General features: G+C 45.5%; 1 protein-coding gene across 2 annotated transcripts in view; it reads right to left on the reverse strand.

Moving 5' to 3' along the window:
* Window positions 1–17,582, reverse strand: part of LOC110531287 (uncharacterized) — a 154,550-nt gene extending 136,968 nt beyond the window's left edge. Inside the window, exons 1-2 of one of the 2 annotated variants that reach the window (XM_090185539.1) lie at window positions 16,262–17,582; window positions 11,519–12,916 (exon numbers count right to left, since the gene is read on the reverse strand). In XM_090185539.1, the coding sequence (XP_090041665.1) occupies window positions 11,519–12,225 (707 nt within the window). In that variant the 5' untranslated portion in view covers window positions 12,226–12,916; window positions 16,262–17,582. Of the gene's footprint in view, window positions 1–11,518; window positions 14,350–16,261 lie in introns of those variants that run through there. The other variant, XM_036989052.2, reaches the window with a different exon arrangement.
* Window positions 17,583–22,709: the final 5,127 nt, after the last annotated feature.

Genomic DNA, 22,709 nt, shown 5'->3' on the forward strand with positions numbered 1-22,709 from the left:
AGAGAGAGAGAGAGAGACAGAGATAGAGAGGGGGTGGGACAGAGAGAGAGACAGAGAGAGACAGAGAGAGAGGGGGGTGGGACAGAGAGAGAGACAGAGAGAGAGAGAGGGGGGTGGGACAGAGAGAGAGACAGAGAGAGAGACAGAGAGAGAGAGAGGGGGGTGGGACAGAGAGAGAGACAGAGAGAGAGACAGAGAGAGAGGGGGGGTGGGACAGAGAGAGCGACAGAGAGAGAGAGAGGGGGGTGCGACAGAGAGAGAGACAGAGAGAGAGAGAGGGGGTGGGACAGAGAGAGAGAGAGAGAGAGAGAGACAGAGAGGCTTCTATGACTCAAAAAGGAATGCACATGTACAGTAGGGGAAGACCATCTGTTCTGCACATAAGGAAGGATGAGGAAAGAAAGAGGCTTTATGTCTCAGTATTGGTGTGTGTGATTCCCGTTTCTTCCATTAGTATTTTTCCCTCAGTGGTCAGAAACACAGAACGTCAACTATAGGCTCGTTAGCGATCATAGCACTAACATCTGCTGCTAGCTACAAACTACAGACTTGTGACAGCCGGCATGACTACAGTTAGCTGCACAACGCTAGCCTGGCACGCAGTAGATCACCTGCTGTAGGAACATACCCATAACAACCTTAAGGTTGATGTGAGACCAGAATCCCCCTGTGATTGCTTCTGGGAAAAAAATATATTGGTTTCACCAAAAACAATGATTGGGTTCGAGAAAATCTTTTAAGTATTAAGTATTAGGTACTAAACCAAAGTCAGCCTAACAATTCAACATCAGCCTAATGAACAGTTTGCCAGACAATTGAACATCAGCCTAATGAACAGTTTGCCAGACAATTCAACGTCAGCCTAATGAACAGTTTGCCAGACAATTCAACATCAGCCTAATGAACAGTTTGACAGACAATTCAACATCAGCCTAATGAACAGTTTGCCAGACAATTCAACGTCAGCCTAATGAACAGTTTGCCAGACAATTCAACATCAGCCTAAAGAACAGTTTGCCAGACAATTCAACGTCAATTCTCTGGGGTGCAAAGATGCTGTGTGTGACATCACTACAGTCCTGTTATTATAATCCAATCAGGTGACTGTAACACGGCCAGTGTCCGCTGTACGGAACCAGATGAGAGCCAATCAGGGCCTGGCAGCAGCCATGACGAGGTCCCAGTCCCAGTTCGTGGAATGTTAAACTATATGTAAGAAATGCAAACACTCAGATGACAAGCCAGGGCCCAGTAGGAGTCATGATGAGAGGGTAGCCAAGGAGATGAGAGGAGAGCCGAGGAAATGAGAGGAAAGGAGAGGAGAGTCGAGGAGAGGAGATGAGAGGAGACGAGAGGAGATGAGAGGAGACGAGAGGAGATGAGAGGAGACGAGAGGAGATGAGAGGAGAGGAGATGATAGGAGAGCCGATGAGATGAGAGGAGAGCCGAGGAGATGATAGGAGAGCCGAGGAGAGCCGAGGAGAGGAGAGCCGAGGAGATGAGAGGAGAGCCGAGGAGAGGAGAGGAGAGCTGAGGAGAGGAGAGGAGAGCCAAGGAGATGAGAGGAGAGCCGAGGAGATGAGAGGAGAGCCGAGGAGAGGAGATGAGAGCCGAGGAGATGAGAGGAGAGCCGAGGAGAGGAGAGCCGAGGAGAGGAGAGCCGAGGAGAGGAGAGCCGAGGAGATGAGAGGAGAGCCGAGGAGATGATAGGAGAGCCGAGGAGAGCCGAGGAAAGGAGAGGAGAGGAGAGCCGAGGAGAGGAGAGCCGAGGAGAGGAGAGCCGAGGAAAGCCGAGGAGAGCCGAGGAGATGAGAGGAGAGCCGAGGAGAGCCGAGGAGAGGAGAGGAGAGGAGAGGAGAGGAGAGGAGAGGAGAGGAGAGCCGAGGAGAGGAGAGGAGAGCCGAGGAGAGGAGAGGAGAGCCGAGGAGAGGAAAGACGAGGAGAGGAGAGGAGAGCCGAGGAGAGGAGAGGAGAGGAGAGCCGAGGAGAGGAGAGCCGAGGAGAGGAGAGGAGAGCCGAGGAGAGGAGAGGAGAGCCGAGGAGAGGAGAGGAGAGCCGAGGAGAGGAGAGGAGAGGAGAGCCGAGGAGAGGAGAGCCGAGGAGAGGAGAGGAGAGCCGAGGAGAGGAGAGGAGAGGAGAGCCGAGGAGAGGAGAGGAGAGCCGAGGAGAGGAGAGGAGAGGAGAGCCGAGGAGAGGAGAGCCGAGGAGAGGAGAGGAGAGGAGAGCCGAGGAGAGGAGAGGAGAGCCGAGGAAAGCCGAGGAGAGCCGAGGAGAGGAGAGGAGAGCCGAGGAGAGGAGAGGAGAGCCGAGGAAAGCCGAGGAGAGCCGAGGAGAGGAGAGGAGAGCCGAGGAAAGCCGAGGAGAGCCGAGGAAAGCCGAGGAGAGCCGAGGAGAGGAGAGGAGAGCCGAGGAGAGGAGAGGAGAGCCGAGGAGAGGAGAGCCGAGGAGAGGAGAGGAGAGCCGAGGAGAGGAGAGCCGAGGAGAGGAGAGGAGAGCCGAGGAAAGCCGAGGAGAGCCGAGGAGATGAGAGGAGAGCCGAGGAGAGGAGAGGAGAGGAGAGGAGCACCCCTTCTATCTGAGCAAAAAGAGGAAATGTACAGAGGGTTCTTCCTATCTGAGAAGTGGGAGTGTATTTCAATTGCAGCAAATGACCTCTCCTTCTCTTCCTCGTCTCCATGTAACACACATAAACTAACCAGCAGCAGCAGGGGACATCACATAGCCTACATCTCTCTGGTAGCTAACCATCTCACCTTACATCAATCAGTCATGACAGACTTTTAATCATCTCTCTAGTAGCTAACCGTCTCACCTTACAATCAGTCATGACAGACTTTTAATCATCTCTCTAGTAGCTAACCGTCTCACCTTACAATCAGCCATGACAGACTTTTAATCATCTCTCTAGTAGCTAACCGTCTCACCTTACAATCAGCCATGACAGACTTTTAATCATCTCTCTAGTAGCTAACCGTCTCACCTTACAATCAGCCATGACAGACTTTTAATCATCTCTCTAGTAGCTAACCGTCTCACCTTACAATCAGCCATGACAGACTTTTAATCATCTCTCTAGTAGCTAACCGTCTCACCTTTCAATCAGCCATGACAGACTTTTAATCATCTCTCTAGTAGCTAACCGTCTCACCTTACAATCAGCCATGACAGACTTTTAATCATCTCTCTAGTAGCTAACCGTCTCACCTTACAATCAGCCATGACAGACTTTTAATCATCTCTCTAGTAGCTAACCGTCTCACCTTACAATCAGCCATAACAGACTTTTAATCATCTCTCTAGTAGCTAACCGTCTCACCTTACAATCAGCCATGACAGACTTTTAATAATCTCTCTAGTAGCTAACCGTCTCACCTTACAATCAGCCATGACAGACTTTTAATCATCTCTCTAGTAGCTAACCGTCTCACCTTACAATCAGCCATAACAGACTTTTAATAATCTCTCTAGTAGCTAACCGTCTCACCTTACAATCAGCCATGACAGACTTTTAATCATCTCTCTAGTAGCTAACCGTCTCACCTTACAATCAGCCATGACAGACTTTTAATCATCTCTCTGGTAGCTAACCGTCTCACCTTACAATCAGCCATGACAGACTTTTAATCATCTCTCTAGTAGCTAACCGTCTCACCTTACAATCAGCCATAACAGACTTTTAATCATCTCTCTAGTAGCTAACCGTCTCACCTTACAATCAGCCATGACAGACTTTTAATCATCTCTCTAGTAGCTAACAGTCGCTGGTTCTGTTAGAGCGATGGACCAGTAACCTAATGGTCGCTGGTTCTGTTAGAGCGATGGACCAGTAACCCAATGGTCGCTGGTTCTGTTAGAGCGATGGACCAGTAACCCAATGGTCGCTGGTTCTGTTAGAGCGATGGACCAGTAACCCAATGGTCGCTGGTTCTGTTAGAGCGATGGACCAGTAACCTAATGGTCGCTGGTTCTGTTAGAGCGATGGACCAGTAACCCAATGGTCGCTGGTTCTGTTAGAGCGATGGACCAGTAACCCAATGGTCGCTGGTTCTGTTAGAGCGATGGACCAGTAACCCAATGGTCGCTGGTTCTGTTAGAGCGATGGACCAGTAACCTAATGGTCGCTGGTTCTGTTAGAGCGATGGACCAGTAACCCAATGGTCGCTGGTTCTGTTAGAGCGATGGACCAGTAACCTAATGGTCGCTGGTTCTGTTAGAGCGATGGACCAGTAACCTAATGGTCGCTGGTTCTGTTAGAGCGATGGACCAGTAACCCAATGGTCGCTGGTTCTGTTAGAGCGATGGACCAGTAACCTAATGGTCGCTGGTTCTGTTAGAGCGATGGACCAGTAACCTAATGGTCTCTGGTTCTGTTAGAGCGATGGACCAGTAACCCAATGGTTGCTGGTTCTGTTAGAGCGATGGACCAGTAACCCAATGGTCGCTGGTTCTGTTAGAGCGATGGACCAGTAACCTAATGGTCGCTGGTTCTGTTAGAGCGATGGACCAGTAACCTAATGGTCGCTGGTTCTGTTAGAGCGATGGACCAGTAACCTAATGGTCGCTGGTTCTGTTAGAGCGATGGATCAGTAACCTAATGGTCTCTGGTTCTGTTAGAGCGATGGACCAGTAACCCAATGGTCGCTGGTTCTGTTAGAGCGATGGACCAGTAACCTAATGGTCGCTGGTTCTGTTAGAGCGATGGACCAGTAACCTAATGGTCGCTGGTTCTGTTAGAGCGATGGACCACTAACCCAATGGTCGCTGGTTCTGTTAGAGCGATGGACCAGTAACCTAATGGTCGCTGGTTCTGTTAGAGCGATGGACCAGTAACCTAATGGTCGCTGGTTCTGTTACAGCGATGGACCAGTAACCTAATGGTCGCTGGTTCTGTTAGAGCGATGGACCAGTAACCTAATGGTCGCTGGTTCTGTTAGAGCGATGGACCAGTAACCTAATGGTCGCTGGTTCTGTTAGAGCGATGGACCAGTAACCTAATGGTCGCTGGTTCTGTTAGAGCGATGGACCAGTAACCTAATGGTCGCTGGTTCTGTTAGAGCGATGGACCAGTAACCTAATGGTCGCTGGTTCTGTTAGAGCGATGGACCAGTAACCCAATGGTCGCTGGTTCTGTTAGAGCGATGGACCAGTAACACAATGGTCGCTGGTTCTGTTAGAGCGATGGACCAGTAACCTAATGGTCGCTGGTTCTGTTAGAGCAATGGACCAGTAACCTAATGGTCGCTGGTTCTGTTAGAGCGATGGACCAGTAACCCAATGGTCGCTGGTTCTGTTAGAGCGATGGACCAGTAACCTAATGGTCGCTGGTTCTGTTAGAGCGATGGACCAGTAACCTAATGGTCGCTGGTTCTGTTAGAGCGATGGACCAGTAACCTGATGGTCGCTGGTTCTGTTAGAGCGATGCACCAGTAACCTAATGGTCGCTGGTTCTGTTAGAGCGATGGACCAGTAACCTAATGGTCGCTGGTTCTGTTAGAGCGATGGACCAGTAACCCAATGGTCGCTGGTTCGAATCCCCGAGTCAACAAGGTGAAGAAAATAAATCTGTCAATGTGCCCTTGAGCAAGGCACTTAACCATAGTTGCTCTGGATAAGAGTGTCTGATAAATGACTACAGTCTTCTGACAGGCAACATACGTGTGTGTACACAGTACTTCAAAATATATAACATCATATCACAATATATTTTGACGATTTTACGTTTTTTTTTTAAATGTTTTTGAATAATACAAGTTCTCGGTACGTTTTATGAGTAGTTAGTAGTAGTTAGTAGTAGTTAGTAGTAGTTAGTAGCAGTTAGTAGTAGTTAGTAGTAGTTAGTAGTAGTTAGTAGTTCAGGTAGTAGTTCATGACCCTAGGGTGGCAACACATACCTGTACATGATAAGTGATATGGGCAAAACATTTAGGCCTAGATAATTGGGAATTGTTGGAATCATGAAAATAGAATGATTATTCAAATTCACAGTTGAAAACATTGTTGTTTGACATGACAACGAATTAATCAATCAGGCAGGAATTATTGACAGGGTAGGAACCAAAGTGTGTTAGTCAGTGTTTCCAGGGGGCCCTATTTAGATGTTACATTACCTCATATAGTTAGCTCAGCTGACATGTTCATGATTGGCCTGTTCTTTTCTGATTTAGAAAATATCGTTGCACAAACAACATGGTGATCTACACCAGGACTGGTACCAGACTGTAACGTCTGCCTCCAACTCACACTCTCAAACACGTAGATCCCCTGAACGCAGCTCACTCTCCAGGTCCCAATCACCTGAATTCTGATCACCTGTTCACACACCTGTATGTCATTATCATACACTATTTAGTTCAGTTCTTTGCACACCATCTCAGACAGACAGCCCATCTCAGACAGACAGCCCATCTCAGACAGACAGTCCATCTCAGACAGACAGCCCATCTCAGACAGACAGTCCATCTCAGACAGACAGCCCATCTCAGACAGACAGTCCATCTCAGACAGACAGTCCATCTCAGACAGACAGCCCATCTCAGACAGACAGTCCATCTCAGACAGACAGCCCATCTCAGACAGACAGCCCATCTCAGACAGACAGCCCATCTCAGACAGACAGTCCATCTCAGACAGACAGCCCATCTCAGACAGACAGTCCATCTCAGACAGACAGCCCATCTCAGACAGACAGCCCATCTCAGACAGACAGCCCATCTCAGACAGACAGCCCATCTAAGACAGACAGTCCATCTCAGACAGACAGCCCATCTCAGACAGACAGCCCATCTCAGACAGACAGCCCATCTCAGACAGACAGTCCATCTCAGTTCACAATGCATGTAGATTTACTGTATCATCTCATCATGGGAACTTGTTTTCTTATGACAGGTTGGCCTACATGACCTCTCTTATCTCACCTCATTTGCTCACAATGTATATAGACTTGTTTATACTGTATTATTGACTGTATGTTTGTTTTACTCCATGTGTAACTCTGTGTCGTTGTATGTGTCGAACTGCTTTGCTTTATATTGGCCAGGTCGCAATTGTAAATGAGAACTTGTTCTCAACTAGCCTACCTGGTTAAATAAAGGTGTTCTCAACTGGCCTACCTGGTTAAATAAAGGTGTTCTCAACTAGCCTACCTGGTTAAATAAAGGTGTTCTCAACTGGCCTACCTGGTTAAATAAAGGTGTTCTCAACTAGCCTACCTGGTTAAATAAAGGTGTTCTCAACTAGCCTACCTGGTTAAATAAAGGTGAAATAAACATTTACTGCAGCATAGTGCTACAGTAACATAGAGACTGAATGGAGTCTCATTTACCATCATCCATCTGGGGGTCAGGGGTCACCTTGTTTTTTAATTGTAAATATATATATTTCTGTTTTATTTTATTGCAGCTGCAGAGTTTAAAAACAGTCTATCACTCGAATATCGTTGCTTTAAATCAGTCCACGCACGAGCTCTCTGTCACAGTCCTTCTCTCTCTCTCCATCAATTCCATTCAAATTGCATCCAAAATAAATCATCCTGTTCTAGATTGATATATAGCAGTTGAAAACCGCCATAAGAAATACAGACTACGGTTTACAACTGCACATGGGGACAAAGATTGTACTTTTGGTAGAAATGTCCTCTGGTCTGATGAAACAAAAATAGAACTGTTTGGCCATAATGACCATTGTTATGTTTGGAGGGAAAAGGGGGAGCCGAAGAACACCATCCCAACCGTGAAGCACGGGGGTTCCTTGCTGGAGGAGGGACTGGTGTACTTCACAAAATAGATGGCATCATGAGGCAGGACAATTATGTGGATATATTGAAGCAACATCTCAAAACATTAGTCAGGAAGTTAAAGCTTGGATGCAAATGGATGCAAATGGATCTTCCAAATGAACAATGACCCCAAGCATACTTCCAAAGTTGTGGCAAAATGGCTTAAGGACAACAAAGTCAAGGTATTGGAGTGGCCATCGCAAAGCCCTGACCTCAATCCCATAGACAAGTTGTGGGCAGAACTGAAAAAGTGTGTGCGAGCAAGGAGGCCTACAAACCTGACTCAGTTACACCAGCTCTGTGAGGAGGAATGGTCCAAAATTCAACCAACTTATTGTGAGAAGCTTGTGGAAGGCTACCTGAAATGTTTGACCCAAGTTAAACAATTTAAAGGCAATGCTACCAAATACTAATTGAGTGTATGTAAACTTCTGACCCACTGGGAATGTGATGAAAGAAATAAAATCTGAAATAAATAAATTCTCTCTACCATTATTCGGACATTTCACATTCTTAAAATAAATTGGTGACCCTAACTGACCTAAGACAGGGAATCTTTATTAGGATGAAATGTCAGGAATTGTGAAAAACTGAGTTTAAATGTATTTGGCTAAGGTGTATGTAAACTTCCGACTTCAACTGTATGTTGATGTTGGGGTGGTGCTGATGTTGATGAATTTAGTGGCATTTCCTGATTAACAGGTTGCAATTTTAATAGATGTTTGATTAGACCCACTTATATCTGTATCATTTCAGTAGGCCTACATTAGTACAGTTGTTCTCTACTTCTGCTGTCTGTGTAGTGCTTCGTTATTATATTAAACCGATCAATGATCAATGGCTGTTTTGTTATGATTTGGAATCATAGTTATTTTTATTTTTTTAAGACAGGGAATTTTTACTACGATTAAATGTCAGGAATTGTGAAAAACTGTATTTGGCTAAAGTGTATGTAAACTTCTGACTTCAACTGTATATATATGTCCTAGCTTACCTCTTTCAGGTAATATGTTCAATGCAGTATTAGCATTATAATTAATTAATTAATGATGGGTCATGCATAACAAGCTTCTAACTTATCCTCTGTCTCTTGCGCAATACCCAAAGCACCTGTGCTCCGCTGGCCTCTCCTAAAAAAACGTTCCTTAGCTCTTGGAGTCCCATGCAGTAAAATCTAGACTAGAATAGCTTGCTGGATATTATTATTTTTTTAGCATTTCTTATACCAATAGACTATTAGAAGAGGTAAGCAAGCTCTTTGTTGCTGAATGTTGAATACAGCAGCCAATAGAAATGATGAGTAGTTTGAAAGAAGAGTGAACCTGCGATGGCGGTAGGCTAATGGTAGTTATTTATTCAGACCCATGAATATTCAATCTTCGTGAAGAGAAGGGAAAGCCTTCTGCATCCAGCAGCCTGGATGTCATTAGATAAGGACAACGAAAGATAAGGACAACGAAAGATAAGGACAACGAAAGATAAGGACAACGAAAAGATAAGGACAACGAAAGATAAGGACAACGAAAAGATAAGGACAACGAAAGATAAGGACAACGAAAAGATAAGGACAAGGAAAGATAAGGACAAGGAAAGATAAGGACAAGGAAAGATAAGGACAAGGAAAAGATAAGGACAACGAAAGATAAGGACAAGGAAAATATAAGGACAACGAAAGATAAGGACAAGGAAAAGATAAGGACAACGAAAGATAAGGACAACGAAAAGATAAGGACAACGAAAAGATAAGGACAACGAAAGATAAGGACAACGAAAGATAAGGACAACGAAAAGATAAGGACAACGAAAAGATAAGGACAACGAAAGATAAAGACAACGAAAAGATAAGGACAACGAAAAGATAAGGACAACGAAAAGATAAGGACAACGAAAGATAAGGACAACAAAAGATAAGGACAACGAAAAGATTAGGACAACGAAAGATAAGGACAACGAAAGATAAGGACAACGAAAAGATTAGGACAACGAAAGATAAGGACAACGAAAGATAAGGACAACGAAAAGATAAGGACAACGAAAGATAAGGACAACGAAAGATAAGGACAACGAAAAGATAAGGACAACGAAAAGATAAGGACAACGAAAGATAAGGACAACGAAAAGATAAGGACAATGAAAGATAAGGACAACGAAAGATAAGGACAACGAAAGATAAGGACAACGAAAGATAAGGACAACAAAAGATAAGGACAACGAAAAGATAAGGACAACGAAAGATAAGGACAACGAAAGATAAGGACAACGAAAGATAAGAACAACGAAAGATAAGGACAACGAAAGATAAGGACAACGAAAGATAAGGACAAGGAAACGTATTTCATGTAACTGTTGAAAGTGAGGAAGGAATGAAGCAACAATAGAGAAACAGGAAGTAGGTAATAACATCAGGGGAGGTATACACGTGTCAGCCTAGTAATTATACAAATAGAACCTATTATATTCAAAAATGTAAATCAAATTCGCTAGCCTATACTTGTGACTTTGTAGGCCGTATGTGCTGCACCAAAATCCCATGTTCTCTGCCTGATTTATCACGATTTGAACCAAGTGCATCATTCCAGTTATTATAACAGAATACAGTACAGTAATACAGTTCACACTCAAAACAATTAGCCTACTGGAGCTAGTTTCATTGATTTACCCAAGAGAGCATATAGCTAGCTACAGTATGTATTGGATAACAACACAATCATTTGACATATGACACTCAAAACAATTAGCCTACTGGAGCTAGTTTCATTGATTTACCCAAGAGAGCATATAGCTAGCTACAGTATGTATTGGATAACAACACAATCATTTGACATATGACACTCAAAACAATTAGCCTACTGGAGCTAGTTTCATTGCTTTACCCAAGAGAGCATATAGCTAGCTACAGTATGTATTGGATAACAACACAATCATTTGGCCTTTTTTTGTTGTTGCTTGGACTCATTAAATGTATTAAATATATGTCTCATCAGGCTCAGGTTACATCAGGCTCAGGTTACATCAGGCTCAGGTTACATCAGGCTCAGGTTACATCAGGCTCAGGTAGCTTCAGGTTTGAATGTTCTATCAAAGCTCTAATCAAATCCAGATAGTGGCCTATTTACATGTTTTATAATGCTTTTTAAATTACACTTACAGTTTTGGCAGGAAATATCGAGTTACTCGGGAGAAAAGTGATTTATTATCGGGATGGAATATTTGTAAAAAAAAAATACCCCCGGGAAAAAAAATATTAAACTCCAACTCCAACTCTTACCGCAGCATTGTTGTTATACCAACCTCTTGTTGCATCTATCTGATCACTGCAGACTGCAGACTGAACAGCAGCAAGGTGTTTGTGACTCAAATCTCCTATGATTTTACAGAGGCTTAGGTGTCACATTTAACAAACCAAACATTGAAATACCGTTAAAGAAGTTAACAAAACACAAAACAGGTCCGTGCATCAATACCTGTTTACAGTGAAATACGGTGTACCGTCCAGACCTTTTGTCAGGTACCTTGAAACACCATGCTAACTGCTTAGCAGTGGAGTCTGTGGTCTTAAAGGTGACACACACACACACACACACACACACACACACACACACACACATACACACACACACACACACACACACTAAAAGATAAACGTAATGACTTACTGTCTGTGGTCTTAAAGGTAACAGACACACACACACACACACACACACACACACACACACACACTAAGAGATAAACGTAATGACTTACTGTCTGTGGCTGTGTGGGTGGCTGGTGGGATTTCCCAAGGTGGAACTATTAAGTCTCTCTGTCCTCTCTTTCTCCATCCTGTTTAATCTCTCCTTCTCCATCTCCACGAAACTGGTCCCTGTTCCGGTCGAGATGGTCCGGGTCAGCGGGGTGTGGGGGGTTCGTTTAGGGGTCTGGGGGGTGCGGGGGGTCTGGGTGGTGACGGGGGTTTGTTTTGGGGTTTGGGGTGTACGGTGGGGGGTCTTGGGGGTTCGAGGGGTGTGTTTATCCCATACAGGTACCGGGGGTGCGGAGGCCGGTATGGCTGTAGTGTTGGTACTGGTACTATAAAAGGACTGGGTCTGAACCGGGCGAACTGGTACGGAGGGTATGGCTGTAGTGTTGGTTCTGGTACTACTAAAGGACTTGGTCTGAACCGGGCGAACTGGTACTGGTATGGCGGTGTGGCTAGTTTTGTTGGCAGGTGGTGGCGGGGGGCCAGGTGGTGGTGGGGGTTCAGGGGGTAAAGGTCGTTGACGGTCCAGGCGTAGATCTTTATTCTCCTGGGCCAGGCGGTCTAACTGGACCTCAAGCTCATCAATACGGTGCCTCTGGGTGTCCAGGAGCTTCTGCTGGCTCTCTATGATGTTGTTGAGCTCCAGGAGGTACTCCACGGCCCGGTTAGTGCTCTCTGGGCTGCCCTGGCTGTGACCCTGACTAGCCTCCATGCTGCTGGTCTGGTCCTGGTCTCAGTATCCTCACAGGTGATACGCTAACAAGCTAACAAAGGGACCAGTCCTGAGCTGTGATAGGCTAACAAGCTAACAAAGGGACCAGTCCTGAGCTGTGATACGCTAACAAGCTAACAAAGGGACCAGTCCTGAGCTGTGATAGGCTAACAAGCTAACAAAGGGACCAGTCCTGAGTTGTGATAGGCTAACTTGCTAACAAAGGGACCAGACCTGGTTGTGATAGGCTAACTGGCTATTGAAGGGACAAGTCCTGAGCTGTGATAGGCTAACTGCTATGCCCTCCCCCCCACCAGAAGGAAGTGGGGGGGAGAGGGGCGACTTTAAAAAGGTCCCTCTAGAGGATCAAGATGTTATAGTTCCTGGTTTTGCCCTGCCAGAGACGTCGGTTGGCGCCTCCAACATCCGGTTGGTCCAATCAGGTCAGGTGATCTTGAAGGGGTCTGAACCCATCTTCTGAAATCATATAACACAATGTCACCAAGTCAAATAGTTGTCCTATAATAGTCTGTTATTTCCAACGAAGAAGAAGAACAGAGGCCCTTATCAAAAAGGACAGACAGGAAGACCATGTTCCGTGGAAGAAAAGTAAAGGGGTCCAACTCTTTCACTTGGTCATCCCTGGTCCCCTTTGAATACGTCTTGAATAGGATCATCTTTGAATCTACATCTATTCAAAAGAAGAAGGGGAAAATGAGCATGACAGTTTTGTCTGTTCTGTCACTGATCAGCAGATAGATGAGGATTTCTCTGTCTATCTTCTATGGGAGATCCTTGAGTACATGCTCATATTATTTATTATACGACAGTTCATCTCACAAAACAACGGGTCAACTAGGCTCCTTTGTTGTTGTTTCGTTTTTTTTGTAATCTGTTGAGTCATTCCTGTAGGGGATCCAGGAGATCTCCCTTCTCTGTGTTACCCATTCCAAGGAAGGAGTGTCTACTCTGGGTGAATGTGTTCTCATAGCAGGTAGGAAGGAGTGTCTACTCTGGGTGAATGTGTTCTCATAGCAGGTAGGAAGGAGTGTCTACTCTGGGTGAATGTGTTCTAATAGCAGGTAGGAGTGTCTACTCTGGGTGAATGTGTTCTCATAGCAGGTAGGAAGGAGTGTCTACTCTGGGTTAATGTGTTCTAATAGCAGGTGGGAGTGTCTACTCTGGGTGAATGTGTTCTAATAGCAGGTGGGAGTGTCTACTCTGGGTGAATGTGTTCTAATAGCAGGTAGGAGTGTCTACTCTGGGTGAATGTGTTCTAATAGCAGGTGGGAGTGTCTACTCTGGGTGAATGTGTTCTAATAGCAGGTAGGAGTGTCTACTCTGGGTGAATGTGTTCTAATAGCAGGTGGGAGTGTCTACTCTGGGTGAATGTGTTCTAATAGCAGGTAGGAGTGTCTACTCTGGATGAATGTGTTCTAATAGCAGGTAGGAACGAGTGTCTACTCTGGGTGAATGTGTTCTAATAGCAGGTAGGAGTGTCTACTCTGGGTGAATATGTTCTAATAGCAGGTGGGAGTGTCTACTCTGGGTGAATGTGTTCTAATAGCAGGTAGGAAGGAGTGTCTACTCTGGGTGAATGTGTTCTAATAGCAGGTAGGAACGAGTGTCTACTCTGGGTGAATGTGTTCTAATAGCAGGTAGGAGTGTCTACTCTGGGTGAATATGTTCTAATAGCAGGTGGGAGTGTCTACTCTGGGTGAATGTGTTCTAATAGCAGGTGGGAGTGTCTACTCTGGGTGAATGTGTTCTAATAGCAGGTAGGAAGGAGTGTCTACTCTGGGTGAATGTGTTCTAATAGCAGGTAGGAACGAGTGTCTACTCTGGGTGAATGTGTTCTCATAGCAGGTGGGAGTGTCTACTCTGGGTGAATGTGTTCTAATAGCAGGTGGGAGTGTCTACTCTGGGTGAATGTGTTCTAATAGCAGGTGGGAGTGTCTACTCTGGGTGAATGTGTTCTAATAGCAGGTAGGAGTGTCTACTCTGGGTGAATGTGTTCTAATAGCAGGTGGGAGTGTCTACTCTGGGTGAATGTGTTCTAATAGCAGGTGGGAGTGTCTACTCTGGGTGAATGTGTTCTCATAGCAGGTGGGAGTGTCTACTCTGGGTGAATGTGTTCTAATAGCAGGTAGGAGTGTCTACTCTGGGTGAATGTGTTCTAATAGCAGGTGGGAGTGTCTACTCTGGGTGAATGTGTTCTAATAGCAGGTAGGAGTGTCTACTCTGGATGAATGTGTTCTAATAGCAGGTAGGAGTGTCTACTCTGGGTGAATGTGTTCTAATAGCAGGTAGGAGTGTCTACTCTGGGTGAATGTGTTCTAATAGCAGGTAGGAGTGTCTACTCTGGGTGAATGTGTTCTAATAGCAGGTAGGAGTGTCTACTCTGGGTGAATGTGTTCTAATAGCAGGTGGGAGTGTCTACTCTGGGTGAATGTGTTCTCATAGCAGGTAGGAAGGAGTGTCTACTCTGGGTGAATGTGTTCTAATAGCAGGTGGGAGTGTCTACTCTGGGTGAATGTGTTCTCATAGCAGGTGGGAGTGTCTACTCTGGGTGAATGTGTTCTAATAGCAGGTAGGAGTGTCTACTCTGGGTGAATGTGTTCTAATAGCAGGTGGGAGTGTCTACTCTGGGTGAATGTGTTCTAATAGCAGGTAGGAGTGTCTACTCTGGGTCAATGTGTTCTAATAGCAGGTGGGAGTGTCTACTCTGGGTGAATGTGTTCTAATAGCAGGTAGGAGTGTCTACTCTGGGTGAATGTGTTCTAATAGCAGGTGGGAGTGTCTACTCTGGGTGGAGCTCTAATAGCAGGTAGGAGTGTCTACTCTGGGTGAATGTGTTCTAATAGCAGGTAGGAGTGTCTACTCTGGGTCAATGTGTTCTAATAGCAGGTGGGAGTGTCTACTCTGGGTGAATGTGTTCTAATAGCAGGTAGGAGTGTCTACTCTGGGTGAATGTGTTCTAATAGCAGGTAGGAGTGTCTACTCTGGGTGAATGTGTTCTAATAGCAGGTAGGAGTGTCTACTCTGGGTGAATGTGTTCTAATAGCAGGTAGGAGTGTCTACTCTGGGTGAATGTGTTCTAATAGCAGGTAGGAGTGTCTACTCTGGGTGAATGTGTTCTAATAGCAGGTGGGAGTGTCTACTCTGGATGAATGTGTTCTAATAGCAGGTAGGAGTGTCTACTCTGGGTGAATGTGTTCTAATAGCAGGTAGGAGTGTCTACTCTGGGTGAATGTGTTCTAATAGCAGGTAGGAGTGTCTACTCTGGGTGAATGTGTTCTAATAGCAGGTAGGAGTGTCTACTCTGGGTGGAGCTCTAATAGCAGGTAGGAGTGTCTAGTCTGGGTGAATGTGTGGAGCTCTAAATTCTGTTCTACCTTTGTCTCCCTCTGTTTCTCTCTCTCTCGCTCACTCTTGTCTCTCCTTCTGTCTCTCCCTCTCTCTGTCTCTCCCTCTCTCTGTCTCTTCCTCTCTCTATTGTCTCTCCCTAGAACAGTAAAAATCCTTTAATATTCAGAATCTAACTGTCCACATCACCATTAGCCAGGAGCCACATCACCATTAGCCAGGACCCACATCACCTAGCCAGCAGCCTCCACTACTCTGGAGCAGCCTTCTCACTGTGGCAAATGGTTGACTACACAATACGAGTTACTCAATAGCTACACTACCAAGTTATCTCCCTGTAGTTTTCGTGACCATTTCATTCAATTTACTCTACAAGGATCGAGGCACATCTCAACTCACACTCCAACCAAGTCACCCCCCCCCCCCCCCTCCCCTCGCTTCTTTTCCCTCCCTCCCACTCTCTCTCTCGGTCTCTTTCTCTCACACACACACACACACACTCTCTGCAAACCTATTCACCTGGTCCCTCTGTGTGTCTATCAGCCTATTTAAACTATATCACTAAGGATTGTCAGTATGCTAATCTTTGACTATTCACAGGTTAGACTTCCTGAAGACCTTTCCTCACGCCTTGTCAGAACATTCCATCAGCATCTTGAGGAAGAGATACCTATTCATGTGCTCCTTGTTCTTCTCCGTGGCAACAAGGATCCTGTGTCTCTCTTGTCCATGTCCATTCAGTAGAATGCAGCATTCTTTGTCCAATGCTGTAGAAGAGAAAAAATAAACGTCTTCGACAGTTCTTCTTGCTTGTGCTGCAGGGGTGAAGAAGGAGAAGGAGAAGAAGAAGAAGAAGGAGAAGAAAATGAAGAAAATGAAGAAGAAGACGTGAGGAAATAATTATTGATCCTCTCTCTCTCCATATGATCGAATAACCCCCAATTTGTCATAAGTGTGGAGTTCCAATCCGTTTAACAAGAGAGAGAAAAAAATATGACAAATCTTCTAGTGAGGAAACCCGCTGCTTAATGTTGTAGTGCTTTTCTCCAGCCGGTAGAGTGCAAGGTGGCCTGTTCTGGTGCACCGGCGACGACACCGATCCAGTCCCCAGCACAGTACTATATCCCGTTATTCCGTTAGCTCTGAGGCGCGCAGGCTGCTGTAGTGTCGACAGGCGGCATGGAACAGCTCGGGGCTCTGAACACACACCGACAGACACCGTTACGCGACGGCGATAAAACCAACCAATACAATCATCCCGGGCACTAATGTCTCCACAGCCCAACGGATGTACACACTAATACGTCACGATTAAATGTAAAGCCTATAGCTTTACTTGGTTATAGTGTAGAAGTAAAGTATTTAATTGATGGCATTTGGCAATAGTGCCTAGTGTCTCGCCTCGCTCGCAGCAAATGTGACCAGCTCATTAATTAGGAGCACGCGAATTTTTGTCTTCAAGACAGATTTTAAACATTTCAGAAATTAGCCTAAAAAGGTACGGTGTTGCATATATTTCCCCTTACATCTGGTAGTGGTGTAGTTCATTGCAGTCTTAATATTTCCTGAAGATAGAATAGCCTAAGTCCAGATCTGTCACGGCGTGGTTCTGATGCTGGCAGAACGTGCGGGAGGGTGATTAGTTGGTCCATCCCCCGCGGTCCCCGTTCAGCATCCCAGATCCACTGCACCTGCCGCCCCCCTCCGCCATTCTGAAGCACCGCAGTGGCCAATACACACTGCAGCTCCTCGCAGCTCTTCTCACTGGCTTTTCCCAAATGCCGTCACAATTCTTCCAGCTAGAGAAGGAGAAGGAGGTGGAGGAGGAGGCGGGGTTGCATGTGGTGTCTCGGCTTATTCCAGTGAGTCAGAGGAGATATATATTGTTTCTTTCTCTCCAAACTCTCTGACGTTGGAGCGAACATATAGTGATGACTGCGGAAACAAAGCTGCGGTCCTGCAGTTGACCATTTTGGACCGAAGAGAGACGTGCGTTCTGAAGAGCGAGACGTCCGCAATTAGAGCTGTAATGGATAGTGGCCAACGATGTGTATAAACCCTGGATTTCTGGTGATATGTATTGGCCATTGAGAGGCCTTGGAGCCACTGGTCGGCCGTATTGGTATTCCCCAGTTGGAGCAGTTCTCGAATGAATACAGTTCTACAGTTTTTCAATTAAATGTTTCAAGGCAAATGTTACATGTATTTAAGTAGCCTATTTTGTGTTGTTGTTGTTGTAGTGGGGACAGTGACATGACTCTCTAAAAACGATACTTGTAATCACAGCAAGCATGTTTTAAACAAAACATATTTATAAGTTGAATTAACTTAATATAATTAACGTTTGCATTAAGGTATCTGTAATAGAATAAACCTGTCACAAACAAAATGTATACATTTAATAAATTCATTTATATTATCTTTCAACATATTTTACAACTGAAGTACCAAGATGGCTGCACGATGGATTCAATACAGTGCCCCCTGTCTGTCATCAAGGGTTAATATACATGGTTGATACAGCCTCTCTCTCTCTCTCTCTCTCTCTCATGCTCTCTCTCTCACGCTCTCTCTCTCTCTCTCACGCTCTCTCTCTCTTTCTCTCTTTCTCTCTTTCTCTCACACTCTCACTCTCCCTCACACACTCACTCCCTCACGCACTCTCTCTCTCTCCCTATCTCTCTCTCTCCCTCTCTCTCTATTTCTCTCTCGCTCAAAGCTCAACATACATGTGTGGTGCATTGACACTCTTTTCAATCACATATACAGTTGAAGTCGGGAAGTTTACATACACTTAGGTTGGAGTCATTAAAACTCGTTTTTCAACCACTCCACACATTTCTGAAGGTACCATGCTCATCTGTACAAACAATAGTACGCAAGTATAAACACCATGGGATCACGCAGCCGTCATACCGCTCAGGATGCAACTGCACATGGGGACAAAGATTGTACTTTTTGGAGAAATGTCCTCTGGTCTGATGAAACAAAAATTTAACTATTTGGCCATAATGACCATTGTTATGTTTGAAGGAAAAAGGGAGAGGCTTGCAAGCCGAAGAACACCATCCCAAACTTGAAGAACAGGGGTGGCAGCATCATTTTTGTGGGGGTGCTTTTCTGCAGGAGGGATTGGTGCACTTCACAAAATAGATGGCATCATGAGGGTGGAAAATTATGTGGATATATTGAAGCAACATCTCAAGACATCAGACAGGAAGTTAAAGCTTGGTCACAAATGGGTCTTCCAAATGGACAATGACCCCAAGCACACTTCCAAAGTTGTGGCAAAATGGCTTAAGGACAACAAAGTCGAGGTATTGGAGTGGCCATCACAAAGCCCTGACCTCAATCTTATAGAAATTGTGTGGGCAGAACTGAAAAAGCGTGTGCGAGCAAGGAGGCCTACAAACCTGACTCGGTTTCACCAGCTCTGTCAGGAGGAATGGGCCAAAATTCACCCAACTTATTGTGAGAAGCTTGTGGAAGGCCAAAATGTTTGACCCAAGTTAAACAATTTAAAGGCAATGCTAACAAATACTAATTGAGTGTATGTAAACTTCTGACCCACTGGGAATATGATGAAAAAAATAAAAGCTGAAATAAATCATTCTCTCTGCTATTATTCGGACATTTCACGTTCTTAAAATAAAGTGGTGATCCTAACTGACCTAAGACAGGGAATTTTTACTAGGATGAAATGTCAGGAATTGTGAAAAACTGAGTTGAATTGCATTTGGCTAAGGTGTATGTAAACTTCCAACTTCAAATCAAATTTATTTATAAAGCCCTTCTTACATCAGCTGATATCTCAAAGTGCTGTACAGAAACCCAGCCTAAAACACCCAAACAGCAAGCAATGCAGGTGTAGAAGCACGGTGGCTAGGAAAAACTCCCTAGAAAGGCCAGGACCTAGATAGAAACCTAGAGAGGAACCAGGCTATGAGGGGTGGCCAGTCCTCTTCTGGCTGTGCCGGGTGGAGATTAGAAACCTAGAGAGGAACCAGGCTATGAGGGGTGGCCAGTCCTCTTCTGGCTGTGCCGGGTGGAGATTAGAAACCTACAGAGGAACCAGGCTATGAGGGGTGGCCAGTCCTCTTCTGGCTGTGCCGGGTGGAGATTAGAAACCTAGAGAGGAACCAGGCTCTTCTGCCAGTCCTCTTCTGGCTTTGACAGGTGGAGATTAGAAACCTAGAGAAAAACCAGGCTATGAGGGGTGGCCAGTCCTCTTCTGGCTGTGCCTGGTGGAGATTAGAAACCTAGAGAGGAACCTGGCTATGAGGGGTGGCCAGTCCTCTTCTGGCTGTGCCGGGTGGAGATTAGAAACCTAGAGAGGAACCAGGCTATGAGGGGTGGCCAGTCCTCTTCTGGCTGTGCCGGGTGGAGATTAGAAACCTAGAGAGGAACCTGGCTATGAGGGGTGGTATGATATTGTACGTATATCAACTGTATATGTGTGTGCTAACATGCTAGCCCTTTTGTTCTTCTCTCTCTCTCTCTCTCTCTCCTCCGCCCCCCTTTATCTCACTCTCCATCTCCCTGGGTGCCTCCTACATGTGCCCTCAGCCTACTCCTCTCTCTGCCTGCACCCTCCATCCCTCCACCCATGCAGCAGGTTTATCTGATATAAATGGATGGAGGGATGAGGTGAAGCCAGAGAGAGACAGAGAGAGAGAGAGAGACAATTAGTAACGCTTAACAATGTATCTCTTACATACATAATTACATATACACATATCCATAGGAGTGAGGATGATGAGGATGCTGGAAAGAATTTGTCTGTTTGTTTGTATACACTCAAAAGATTACAGGTTTTTTTTCAATCACTTTGGCACATATTTCAGATTCAAAACTCTAAGTAACAAACTATAAAATCTCACAACTCTGGACGTGATTTGCTCTTATTGCTCTTATTGTGCAACTGTGAGTGGCAAAGTCATTCCAGTTTATTCAATCTGTTGTGCAGTGACGCGTATTCATGGGTGCCAAGGTAAGCAAGGCGTCCCCAAAAAAATGGACCAAGATTTTTTTTTTTTTTTTTTAAACAATAGTTTATCTTTCGTCTCTCTGTGTTTCATACTTTTCCTTCGGTTCACAAGAGGCTGAATGTATCTCACAGGTAGAAAGCATCAGAGCGAGGGAAACAGCGCCCCTCTCTGTCTCTATGTGATGCTGTCTGGTCAAAACAAGAATGACATTATATAACGTCCTCTTCACAGACGAATCAACCGTGACCCAATTTGCTACAGAAAAAAAAGGGAAGAAGATCAAGAAAATTAACGAAAGCATAAAGATGTCGACGAAGAAATGTTGTTTTTGTTTTAGAATTGTAACACTTCAAGAGTACTTAAGCGTTGAATACATTGCAAGTTGAGGGGTTTTCACAACAGTAGCCGGGCTATAAAAAGTCTATTGTCCTGTTAATAGGAACATTCATTATTGTAACCAGAATGTCACACATCATTTGTATCTATCTACCTTTCCAATTACTTTTAGAGTTTGGGATTTACAAATGTACGCTTTTCTTTTTTAGTTACATTGTTTTAGTTTGAACGGGCTGTAACGGGCTGTAACGGGCTGTAACGGGCTATAACGGACTGTAACGGGCTGTAACGGGCTGCAACGGGCTGTAACGGGCTGTAACGGGCTGTAACGGGCTGCAACGGGCTATAACGGACTGTAACGGACTGTAACGGACTGTAACGGGCTGCAACGGGCTGTAACGGGCTGCAACGGGCTGCAACGGGCTGCAACGGACTGCAACGGGCTGTAACGGGCTGTAACGGGCTGCAACGGGCTGTAACGGGCTGTAATGGGCTGCAACGGGCTGCAACGGGCTGTAACGGACTGTAACGGACTGTAACGGACTGTAACGGACTGTAACGGGCTGCAACGGGCTGTAACGGGCTGTAACGGGCTGTAACGGGCTGCAACGGGCTGCAACGGGCTGTAACGGGCTGTAACGGACTGTAACGGGCTGTAACGTGCTGTAACGGGCTGTAATGGGCTGCAACGGGCTGCAACGGGCTGTAACGGGCTGTAACGGGCTGTAACGGGCTGCAACGGGCTGCAACGGGCTGTAACGGGCTGTAACGGACTGTAACGGGCTGTAACGTGCTGTAACGGACTGTAACGGACTGTAACGGGCTGCAACGGGCTGTAACGGGCTGTAACGGGCTGTAACGGGCTGCAACGGGCTGTAACGGGCTGTAACGGACTGTAACGGGCTGTAACGTGCTGTAACGGACTGTAACGGACTGTAACGGGCTGCAACGGGCTGTAACGGGCTGTAACGGGCTGTAACGGGCTGCAACGGGCTGCAACGGGCTGTAACGGGCTGTAACGGACTGTAACGGGCTGTAACGTGCTGTAACGGGCTGTAATGGGCTGTAACGTTCGTCGTCCTCGTCTGAGGAGGAGTAGGAGAGATCGGACCAACGTGCAGCGTGGTACGTGTCCATGTTAATTTATTCAACAGAACACAAAAACAAAATAACAATGGAGTATGAAACGAAACAGTCCTGAAAGGTGACAGACAAACTAAACAGAAAACAGTCACCCACAAAACACAGGTGGGAAAAGGCTACCTAAGTATGATTCTCAATCAGAGACAACGAACGACACCTGCCTCTGATTGAGAACCACACCAGGCCAAACACATAAACACAGGTGGGAAAAGGCTACCTAAGTATGATTCTCAATCAGAGACAACAAACAACACCTGCCTCTGATTGAGATCCATACCAGGCCAGACACATAAACACAACCTAGAAAAACGAACATAGACTGCCCACCCCAACTCACGCCCTGACCATACTAACACAAAGACAAACTAAAGGATCTAGGGTCAGAACGTGACACGTTCAGACTTTTTTTCCTTTAAATAATTGTTTTATGTAGGATGCTACATTTTTGATCTGTTGCAATTGTAAACAGGCCTAATGAAATAAATCCTACTTCTATTAGGCTGTTAAGCCTCATAGCCTATCTCAGCCAGTTAAGTTATTTTAAATAGGTCTAGGCTCCAAATAAATAGACTCCAATTAAGCCCTCTTGTTGTCAAATTAAAATGAAGATTTTTTGTTGAAATGAATTGCTCGACTGGTGTAGGTTTTCTC

The sequence above is a fragment of the Oncorhynchus mykiss genome, chromosome 9 (genome assembly GCF_057628025.1).
Source record: "Oncorhynchus mykiss isolate SJ-2025 chromosome 9, ASM5762802v1, whole genome shotgun sequence".
Lineage (NCBI taxonomy): Eukaryota > Metazoa > Chordata > Actinopteri > Salmoniformes > Salmonidae > Oncorhynchus > Oncorhynchus mykiss.